Consider the following 12,194-nt stretch of genomic DNA (forward strand, 5'->3'; position numbering starts at 1 on the left):
GCACAGGTAAGAATTGCTTATTCAATTTTCAAAAATAGAAGGTAAAGCTGAGGAACTAGCTTAGATTGCCAGAGACTGGCATACAATACTTTTATATACACTATGAGTCAATACAACAGCCTCAGCACACCTGTGAGGATCCAACACAGGACAAGAAACTCATTCACAGAAGAAGGGGAGAAATCCAAACAGAATTTGAAACAGAGTCCCAGAGATAACTGCTTTGCAGCTTAAGGTAGAATTCCAGAGACTGAGATGGCAGCAGTTGCTTTCAATAAACTTCTAAACTTTAGCTACTCCCAACAGTGATAAAATAATCAATAAACAACACAAAATAGTAAACTTAGTATTTGTAGAACAAAATTCAAAAGAGAAGATTACAGATTAAAGAGAAGATGAAATGTTCTATTCACAAAGGGAAGCACACTATAAATTGAAGTGTTTAAAACAGATCTACCTAAATGCACAGGATGGTGAGGTACGTGGCTGTCTCTGACTTTTTAAGGCACGTAGTTTGTCTCCCTGGGTTATACCATTTTTCATTTCCACATCATCATCTTCTAAGTTATCCTGGAAAAAAATACACGTTCCATAGAAAGGTCAAAATTTGGCTTTATATAGGTTTCTTAACAGACTACATATATAGATACATTTTATACAGATTATCTTAATATAGATTAAGTCACTAAAGGTACTGTGAATCAGCATTGTCAAAGTTTACACAAAAGAACACTCAACTATTTGCCAGTTCAACAGGCAACAAGTCAAATTCCAAATCAATGAAGCATGGGAATAGATGTGGTAGAATATACAAGGAGCTGTTTGTTACACTGGACAGCAACAGAGGAGACTCTCCTGCAGACACGATCATACGTTGGAATATAGCCTAGATACAGAAGGGCCCACAGATGCAGTACAAATATGTTTTTAGATACTACCAGGACCATCACTGCAAATTCCATAACCTGTTTACAAATATGTTTTTAGATACTACCAGGACCCATCACTGCAAATTCCATAACCTGTTTACAAAAATACAAGATAAAAATACTTTAGGATATCTATACAGTAAGTTATTAACACAGTAATCATGTAACACTAGTAAAAGCACACAAGCCCTTTTCAGAAGGATTTAAAGGACCATGTTCACTAGATCTTTCCTTCTGAAATAACTCTTTATAGTTTGAAAAATAGAAGTACCATGCTAGTCTCTTCAAATGCTAGTCTCTTCAATAGCCCTGATGCAGGGGGAGGCACTGGTACCCTTATTATCGATGAAAAAACGACATACTCATGGAAGTTAGGAATATTGCCCAAGCTCCCATAAGCTCTTAATGACCTTTGTATGACTTCAAAATTAGATTTCTTGTCCCAAGATGCTATGTTCTTTCTAAAATATATGCCATAGCACACTGTCATTGCACCAGTGAAGACTGTATTTTGCCTTTTTTCCTCAACTGAAAAATCAAAGTGCTTGGATTTGCTAAAATCCCTCCCAGCCGTAATAGTCCCCTCCCCTATTGAAAACTAGAACTCTTGTTTGATGAAAAATGTACTTCCGTCAAGTCACATTTGAGTCATTTCTCATCGCAATACCTCCTCAATCCCAGCCACCTATGTTGGGTTCCACAGTAAAAAGATCAAACCTCACCATCACATCTCTGAGTTTAAAAAAGAAATAAAGAAATGCAAAGCACAAGGCCAGTGGGAAAGAAAGAATAAGGACAAAAGCTTCCTAGAGGCAATCCCTTAAAGAATGGGTGCAAGTGACGCAGCCCAAGATCCCAGGAAAGGTCGTCCTGCGCAAGAAGAATACCAGCTCAACAGTCACAGGATCATGGAGTCTTCATGACAGAGGATTCTCTTAGAGTCTCAAGTTGCACTTCTAAAAAATCTCCAGAAATCAGTTTTACCATTCAGTTCTATCCATACAACCCCAGTGGGGGAGGAACTTATTACCATCAAAGGAAGCCTGCAAGAACAGAAATCAGGAAGGTCTGACAGCTAGGCTTGCCAGTGGGATGGTGCACCTGAGAAGGTGAGCTTAGCTTCACTAGGCTGCAGTAAGCGCTCAACGTGCTGGGATGTTAGCAGTTACTTAGCACAGAGCCAGAGTTTCCTGAATATGAGGTGAGGCCAAAAAACACATAGGTCCTCATGAGAATGGCTAAGAAAGCTTCTAGGAGGACCTGACAGAATCCTTGCCACAATCAGTTTCATTGTCAACTGGTGCCTTTGTACCAGGAAAGCTTATTTGTTCCTCCAACTAGGAGGATCTTTATGTTTCCCACTAGAAACACCTTCAAAATTCTAAATATAAAATGATTCTCAACCTGTAATTCTAAAATTCAACCTTTCAGGTAAGTATAAAGGTAAAACAGATATAAAAATTTACCTCCCATACAATCTTTCTGAGAAAACTATTACAGGATATGCTCTTCAGGAAAAAAGGAAAGATAACATGAGATCCAAGAAAATTAGGGATCTAACTGAAGAATATGAAGAAGAGTTATAGAATCAGGCTATATAGTTGTGATCCTAGGATTTCACACACACACACATACCCACACACACACACATACACACACACACACACACACACAGCAGGGCTAAGAACAACCAGTCCAAGTTAGAAGGGAGAAATGTCTTCAGGAAAAGAATGGAATTAGAATGGAATTTTGCTGTGTTGAAATTTTGAAAAAATTTAAAATTGTTTGGCACAACTTTTTAAAGCATTATCTTTTCCTAAATGCATAGAAAACTATGCAAATTTAAAAAGGCAATTAAGTCTAGGACACACAAAGAGAGCGTCAAAAAAGAAAACAGTCATAGTGTACTACTAAGCTCAACCGTGAACAATGTTTACATAGTAATAATGTGCACATTATTTGATTTAACGAATATAGTTATATTGGGAAGTGGTGGTGACAGTGAGCTAGAAGAGCTGCATCCTGTCTACAACAACCAGGAGGCAATAGAAAAATGTCCAAAATTGATCAATTAAAAAACAGCAACATAAGCAAAGTATTTATAATAGAAATATGGCACTAAAAATAATAGTATAATTTTCCTAGAGGTTTCCCCCTTTGGAAGTGGGTCCAGAGATACAGAAAGGTGAGAAAGGAGACTGATATTTTTTGTTGCTAGAATTCAACGCTTGTTGGTATTTTTTAAGCTGTGATCATATATTGCTTGAAAAGAATAAAAGCATTTTAAAAGATATACAGTTAAACAGAAAATTAAATAACAGTACATTTTAAATCATAATTACTTTGCATGTATTTTTCTCTCATTCTATTGTGAATCTTAAAGGTCAAATATTTCTGTAAATTATGATACATCTCAAAATCAGAAAACAACAAAAATACTACAATACACAGCCATGCACTTAACTACCCAGATTTAACATACTTTTACTTCCTCCCCTCAAGTTTACTTAAACACCCTCACAGGAGCCACCGCATTGTCTGTGATGAGCCTCGCGGGCCACTGTTCTTCCCCAGCTCCTCTCGGGTGGCTGCGATGGTGACGACCACGAGGGCAGAGGTGTTTTTTCTCAAAAAAAAAAAAAAAAAGTATCTGGCTAGGCACGGTGGCTCACACCTGTAATCCCAGCACTTTGGGAGGCCAAGGCAGGTGGATGACATGAGGCCAGGAGTTCAAGACCAGCCTGGCCCACATGGTGAAACCACATCTCTACTAAAAATATAAAAATTAGCTGAGTGTGGTGGTGCGTGCCTGTAATCCCAGCTACTTGGGAGACAGGCACGAGAATCACTTGAACCCGGGAGGCAGAGGTTGCAGTGAGCCTAGATCGTACCACTGCACTCCAGCTTGGGCCATAGAGACTGTCTCAAAAAAAAAAAAAAATATATATATATATATAGAGAGAGAGAGAGAGAGAGAGAGAGAAAGAGAGAGATGCAGATATATTTATGATATATTTTTATGTATTTAAATATATATGCATTTACCATATATATGGAGATATGTTTACCATATGTTTGTCATTAGTAATAAAGTATAGGTAAACAGGAAAAAATATTAAAACCACCCATATATTTACCATCAAAAGCAACACACATTAACATTCTGGCACATAGTCTTCCAGAATTTTCCCTGTGCTATATAAAACCGCCAACCTACTTCTTCCTTACAAAAAGAGGTTGTATTATATACATATGCTGCTTTGTAACTTTTTTAACTTAAAAAACATATAGTGGAAGTTTTTCAGGGCTAATTTTTTAAAATCTCTGTCGTTTTATGGCTCCATAAAATTCCATTGTCTAGATATGCCTAATTTTATTGTTTAACCGATAGCCTAGGTTAGGCTGTTCTCTGTCTTTCATCACTATAAACAGCCTCAACAAACATACTCTTATATATACATGGTTTATGAAGACTTATTATTGCCTTAAGACAAATTCATAGAAGTGGAATTCCTTTTAAAGTCATCTTCCACATATGATCAAACTGCCCTCCAAAAGGCTGTACCATTGTAAATTCCAACTAGCAATGTTTAAGAGCTTTGTATTCCCTAAACGTTTGTCAATACTGCATACATTTTTAATACATTTGATAGGCATAAATAGCATCTCATCATTTAAATTTGTGTTTCTTCCATTTCTAGGGAAGTAGAATATTTTTTATGTTTACCAGCCAGGAGGGTTCCCATATTGTTTTATTTGTGCACATAGTATTTTGGTGATTTGTAAGAGTTCTTTACACCCACACGACCCCCCTCATTTGCATATATTGCATCTATTTCCTCCCATTGATCACTGTGAGAATGAATTGGAGGTCAAGACTCGGGGGAGGGACACATTTAAGCGGCTATACAGTGGTCTGATGAGAGATGATGGACTGGATTAGGGTACGGGAAACCACATGGGAGTTCAGACTTGGGGAGAGGGAAGAAGGGGGAAAGATCCAGACAGGCAATATAGGTCTAAAAAAATCTACTAAAATGTAAACCGTACTATTTTTGTCTAAACTAATCTTCTTTTATTTTTTCTCTGTGGCCATTGTACAAAGTGTGGGGCATTTTTAGGACTATGAGAGATAGAACATATAAACTATAAAATTCTCAGTGATTAATAAATAGCCTTCAAACTCAAGAAAAATAGTAACATTATTCAAAACATAGTTACATTAAATTACAGAATTAAGAAACTAAAAAGCTATATGGAAAAGGACTTTGGCCTCCTAGAATACTGAATAAGACACACAGACATAAATACAATAAGCCTTATATTTATCAGGGGATTGATCTGATAAGATGTACCAGGTCATAAGAGCCTGTGGGAGGAAAATGTTTATTAGCAAATGCAGTACAATATATTGTGTGGCACAAATCAATCTCATGAGTTGGTAGCCAGGGGAGAGTTTGAAGACTTTTCTCATCAGGTGCTGTTAGGCCTCCTTCCTTATACCAGATTCATTCTTCATGATGACTAAAGAACACATTCACAAATGACAAATGAGGAGAACCCAACCTGGGCCTCCATTCTGCCCTTAGGCTCCAGCCCCTCTCCCTACAAAATGCCAGAGCAGACTCTCTCTTGTCCTAAGCTAGTCCAGGAGAGGCAGATTCCCTGGAATCTGCTGAAAAGAAACAAAACCACTTGGCTGATGCTGGCAACAATGAAGAACCCTACCTAGTCCAGGGAAGACCCTCCTATCTTTGTCCCCCACAGGAAAGGGGTCTGCTCTCAGATGCCCCACTGCCCTTTGGAGGATTAAGCAGCAACTCTCTTCCTTTTGGATACTGGGCTGCCCTACATGAAGGCAAGAAAATGATATTTTAGTAATATCATTTAGTAAACTAAAATATTGTACCAAAAGAAGTACAATTAAAAAAAAATGAGTGATGACCTAGTGAAAGAACAAACAACAACATGAAGAATAAATATTTTATTCCACCAGTTGTTTTCTCTATGCACAATCGTGTCCACAGATTTCAGCTAGATAAAGTAATTGCTGACCAAAACCTAAACAAAATCTTGGCACAGTAAGCTATAGGAAAGGCTGTGGAAAGTCTCATTAAGAAAAGATCTATGAGATAGAATATAGCACACTAGGGAATAAAGATGGAAGAGTCCTAATAGAAAAATGACATAAATAGACAGTTTAAATGGAAATGAGTAAAAATAGAAGTCCAAGAACTGGAAGATAAAGATGAGAATGGAATTTTTAGCAGATTTTAATAAATTGGCTAGGAAAGGTGGCTGGGTCATCTCTAAAGTTCTTTTCAGCTCTCAGATGTTGAACCTATGAGATGTAAGTGCTGGGGAAAGGCAAAGATGTCATCTTTATAATAAGCTGCTTCTGATCAATAAAAAGTTTGAATTTATCAGAGCTACCCACATCTCTCTTCTGGCTGCCCCATTCACTGCCACTGGTTGGGACCTTTAAAACCTGGACCTCCCCATCACCAACTCCCTGGCCTTCCACCCTCAGCCCTATATGACACCATAGCCAGAGTGATCTCTCAGCACCATGATTCTGTGTGCTGTCACTCCCCTGCTTAATAACCTCTGGTGGATCCCAATGGCATTCAGATTAGAACTGGTCTTCACTGTCATAATGGGGGAAAGAAAGGTGCTTAAAAAGCAGGACATTAGAGATTTAATTTTTACTTCATAGATTTTTCTAAGATGTACCCTGCTTATGAGTACTTGATGGATTTTATAAATCACAATGTCTCAAAGATGTAATTAAAACACTACATTCTTGTCTACTTGATTGTCAATTTGTATGAACTTGGCTGAATATTAGCAGCACCTGTATCTAATTAATATCACTAAGTCAAGAGCATCTACTGATTGGTATGCTAATATTGGACTATAGCCCTAGAGTAGAAAGACAAAATGTAAAAACCGTTGTAATTCCAGAAGAAGTTTATTAGTAGAGAATGGTTACAGTTTTGCTCAAAATTACTGTATATAATTTACTAAAGCCACACTGAAGACCTCATAGAGAGTTAGCAGAGTATAGTAAGAGGCCTCCCGGGAGGGTGGCTGAGGGCACAAACTTTGGAGCCAGAGCACAGACGTTCAAATGACCACCTCACCATGTACCCAAGATCTTGGCCAGATGGTTTGACCTCTACCTCAGGTATGTCTCCTATAAATGGGCCTAGTAACAGTGCCTATTTCATATGGCTACTGTAAGGATTAATAGAGTTCATTAATGTCAAGTGCCTAAAACAGTTACTGGCATATAGTAACTTCATGCTAAGATCCTGATTTAATATTTGCACTTTAAATAAAGTACTTTAAATTCTATCTTTTAAAATAACTCCAAGCCATAATGGACCCATAGGCCCCTAAATGTTAAAGTGAGCACTTATTGCTAGTACTATTTTGTATTTGAGCACATAATGCACTTGTGTAGCTTAGATTATTACCAATTTCATGTCTCTGTCCTTTTTTTTTCTCTGAAACTATAAGCCTTCTTCATCCATTCACATAATACTTATTAAGGCCTTTTGCCAAAAACAGAATCATGATGAAGACAAATAAAAGTCTCTGCCTTCCTAGAGAGTATCACCGAGCAGGGAAGGAGGCATGAGGACTGTGGGGGAAAAGTATAGTGCAAGGCAGGAGCAGGGAGCAGGGAGCCTAACCTAGACCCACAGGATGGGCTGTGTATATTTCATAGTGCCCAGCCCAGCACTGAAGTCCAGGCTCAATGAAGGTGAAGCCTCTATTTTATTTCTCATAACTCTAAGTTGGCAAAGAACATTCAGTAAAACCACAACTTAGTCCATCACTATGACCTGCATCATTCTGGTTGTTTTCCTTTCACCTACATCCTAAGCACTAAAAAACTGTATTTTTGTTTTTTGTTTTGTTTTGTTTTGTTTTGTTTTTGAGACCGAGTCTCGCTCTGTTGCCCAGGCTGAAGTGCAGTGGCATGATCTCAGCTCTGCAACCTCCGCCTCTCGGGTTCAAGTGATTCTTATGCCTCAGCCTCCCAAGAAGCTGGGACTACAGGCATGTGCCATCACACCTGGCTAATTTTTTTTCTATTTTTAGTAGAGATGGGGTTTCGTTATGCTGGCCAGCCTGGTCTCAAACTCCTGACCTCAAGTGATCCATCTGCCTCAGCCTCCCAGAGTGCCAGGATTACAGGCATAAGCCACCATGCCCGGCCTAAAAAACTCTATTCGAATTCTCCAAATCTGGTAATACAGAGCTTCCTAGTAACTAATCACAAGAAAATTACTGTAGGCCTAGAAAGAAAAAAATAATTTAGAATCTCTGCTTTTAATCTTTTTTTTAAAAGTCAATCTCAAGAGGGATACTGCCTTTTTGCACTTTCTATATATACAAACTAAGTAAATCCAGAAATTCCATAGACTTTTACCCACATGCAACTTGAAACACATTAAATTCTTACAGCATTCTCAATCTATTTTCCCATGTGCAATTTATAAGAATAATAAAGACATCATTAACTCTGTTAAGTCCAATTTTGAGTAAGCGAATTTTCCATATTCATGTGATATTCCAGAGCTGGCACCAGATAAGCATGGAAAGAAAAGTGCTTGTATGAGTTACTTGCACAAAGCCATTAACTAGCTAATAAAGTAGTCCTAGAGCCTATACATGATGCTGTGTAAAATATTCACCATACCATCATTCTCTGGCATCTCTGAATTCTTTCATTTCTGCTCTTGAATTTCAGAAACAATAGCATTTCAATGGCTAAAACTAAAATAATGATGGGGGATGCTATGGTCTGAATATTTGTAGCCCCCAAAATTCATACATTGAAATCCCAACCCCCCAAGGTGATGGCATTAAGAGTTTGTTTGCCCTTTTTGCCATGTGAAGATGCAGAAGGTGCTGTCTATGAACCACTAGGCAGGCCCTCACCAGACACCAAATCTGTTGATGCCTTGATCTTGAATTTCCCAACCTGCAGAACTGTGAGAAATAAATTTCTGTTGTTTATAAGCTGCCTAGCCTGTAGTGTTTTGTTACAGCAGCCCAAATGGACTAAGACGGGGGAGTAGACTTATATACACTTATATTTAAAACTGTCTTATTTAAAATTCCAATCATATTGCATTCCTTACACTCACAGTGATACATAAATGTTAAGTTTCTTAAATTCAACAAATTGGGGATTAAAAGAGTATGAGAATAAAATGTTCTAACTACCAGATGTTAACTTAATCAAGATTATGATATAGAAAGTACTATATTCCTGCAAGGTAAATATGTTTCTCAGATAACGGGATTAACTTTATGTTTGTCTTTTCAGAGTTCATAACTCAAAGCCCTATTTACTTGTACTCAACCTGGGGAGGAAATGCTGACTAGAGCAAGAAAAAGGTATTCTTGCTTAGCTATACTATCATGTTAAAATCTTAGTTCAGACCCTTTCTTTTTATTTGCTCTTAATAGGTGAAACTGGAACACAGAGACAAGAAAAAGTCAACAAAGGCTCTAACATCAACATGACCTTGGATAAGGTGTACATTTCATCAGGACAGATGACTCGAATGGGTAAACTTAGTCACCTCATCAGCAGCCATCCTGGAGAACAGAGCACTGGGCTTAAAAATCATTTCTTCCAATGGTCTCCATCCTTTGTCCTTGAAAGAAAATTCATGCTCCCAATCTCCAAGCACTCTGGCTATCTTTCTTGCTAAAAAGAAATCTGTTTGGGATGCCAGTCATTAACCTAAGAGAGCTATGATGTGTTCCTTCCATTCTGGGCTCCTTGTGGGCTAAGCTTGAGCCACAGTATTTGGTTTAATGCCCTTGTCCGGGTCTAATGGGTCACTGTCTAATAGAATGTAAATCTACACTTGTTGCTTCTATATTCTTTCTTTCTCTTTTTTTCTTTTTTACTTTTTTAGACAGGGGTGCTTGCTCTGTCACCCAGGATAGAGTGCAGTGATGCCATCATAGCTCACTACAGCTTCGACTCCTGGGCTCAAACATCCTCCCACCTCAGTCTCCCAAGTAACTGGGACCACACAGGCACACATCACCCTGCCTAGCTTGTTCCACTATTTTGAACAGGTCCTTTTTTTCTTTTCTTTTTTTCTCCTTTAGAGATATAAAAGTATAAACCAGATACTTAGCTTCACCTCAGGTATAACGTGGTAGAAAGACCTAAACTAGGAATTGAATGCCCAGTTCTCAAAGTGGCCCCACTACTAAACAACCCTGGAACTTTACACAAATCACAAATTTTCTGGGACCCCAGTTTCTTGTCTCTACAATAGTGGAACCAAACAAATGGTGTTTCAACGTTGTTTCTAGTTCCAAAAATGCTCATAATCCTAATTCTTAGTAAATCACTTCTATTTTTATTCAGAGGTAACAGGGTGTGATATAAAAAAACACAAGCTTGGACTCAGACAGACATGGATTGAACCATGTTTGACACTGAGGTTAGAACACCTCTGATATGCAATTTCCTTCCTATAGAGATAGTATTACCTAACTCACCAAGTAGTTATGAATATTAATCAGACAATATATATCAACTATTTACAGTGGTTTGTTTACAGTAGAGCCTTAATTTTTTTTTTAAAAAGTGCCCTAATCATGTTTTCAAGTTGGCACTTACTTTAGAAATCAGCATGAATTTGAGGCTTTCAAAGCACCACTTGTGGTATGTATTATTTCCTCAATTGTCACATTAAAATTTTTCTTCTTGATATTTATTTTAATTTTCAAATAGAAAGTTTGCTTTTCTGTTTCCTTTCTATAAATATTATCCCTTACCAGAGTAGCCTCCTTTATAATTTACTCCTTAAATTATAGCTTTTTTTTTTTTAAGGGCAATTGGTTTCTTTCCTCTGCTTCTTGCTATATAGACGGATGACTCTACTTCTAAAAACTTGGTACCCGTGGCATCCAGAGAAAAGACACTACTATGTTATATAGGTCCAACTGAGAAACAAATGCAGAACATCAGTTTTAAGAAGATAGAATCTCCTAGGGAAAACTTACCTCTCCAAATCGTTCCATGTTTTGTGTTTTTGAAAGATTTCCACCAATAGACATATCATCTAGGCCAGAAAGAATTTTATTAATACTTCCTTCACTGGATGGTCGATTTTTCAGTTTGGATCGGAAAATGTCTCCTTGGACCCACAACGATGTTTGTTTTCTGTATAAAAAACAAAACAAAACAAAACGACAAGAAAAAGTTATCTTTAAAACAATCTACTCTCATCTCAAAGGTATGATGTCTTACAAAGGAAAAGATTTAGCAAATAAGCATTTACAAATCAGACTAGAAAGATTATGATATCTTAGAATAAAGAACAATGAAGTCACTTTCAAAAAGCCAAAATAAGATTCTATATTAAACACAAATGTCATCCTCCAATATTTGTCTATATAGTTGACTGCTGAAGTCCTCAGATGCTTAGAACAAATTCCACAGCAATAAAGATTATGAGCCCATTTGTCTTTTAAATATAAATTTGAAACCTTCAATTTCTCAAATAGCAATTTGATATGCCTATTTATAAAAACAGAGAGAATAACTGGACTCAAAACTGTACATGAAAGAACTTGAGTTAAATGGAGATATCACCCAAAAAAGTATTGCATACCTACTTTTGGGTGGTACCATGAAAGGCCCTCACACATAACTTTAAAAACCTACTCTTAGAATCTAAAAGCAAGGCTTATATCCTCAATTAGATTGTCCTTAGAAAAGAAAATGTGTTTGAAGTTCATGTATAAACTTTCTTTCATTCATTAAGGCAAAATCACAACTGTTTTCAAAGTTATATGAAGATAATTTAAAATATGTAAGCAAAATGACATTCTGAGGATTTTATTTTTATTGGTGGGATCACCTTCATACATTTCCTATAAGATAAACTATTCCATAAAATCACTTTATTTCTATCCTATAACACACTGTACAGAATAGAATTAAACTAAAAACACTGTGGTTCATCATAAAAAATATCAACATCCAGTGAAATAATTGCATCATCAAGGAGACGCCACCAGTAAGAACATAGATATTTTTTAAAGCAACAGGATTGAGTAATACTTTCTCACAAAGATTTCACATATCACATAAAATTCAGGTTAAAACGCTGATCATTAGAGAAATGCAAATCAAAACCATAATGAGATACCACCACACACCAGTAAGAATGGCTGTTATCAAAAAGTTAAAAAATAACAGATGCTGGTGAGGTT

General features: G+C 37.0%; 1 protein-coding gene across 9 annotated transcripts in view; it reads right to left on the reverse strand.

Moving 5' to 3' along the window:
- The window catches only part of CDC14A (cell division cycle 14A), a 176,562-nt gene that overhangs the window by 24,898 nt on the left and 139,470 nt on the right, over window positions 1-12,194 (reverse strand). For all 9 annotated transcript variants that reach the window (XM_019035893.4, XM_019035939.4, XM_055353124.2 and 6 more), the window contains 2 exons: window positions 10,980-11,139; window positions 458-570 (listed from right to left, as the gene is read on the reverse strand). In XM_019035893.4, coding sequence (XP_018891438.4) covers window positions 458-570; window positions 10,980-11,139 — 273 coding nt within the window. The remainder of the gene's footprint in view (window positions 1-457; window positions 571-10,979; window positions 11,140-12,194) is intronic.

This window comes from Gorilla gorilla, chromosome 1, assembly GCF_029281585.2.
Source record: "Gorilla gorilla gorilla isolate KB3781 chromosome 1, NHGRI_mGorGor1-v2.1_pri, whole genome shotgun sequence".
NCBI lineage: Eukaryota > Metazoa > Chordata > Mammalia > Primates > Hominidae > Gorilla > Gorilla gorilla.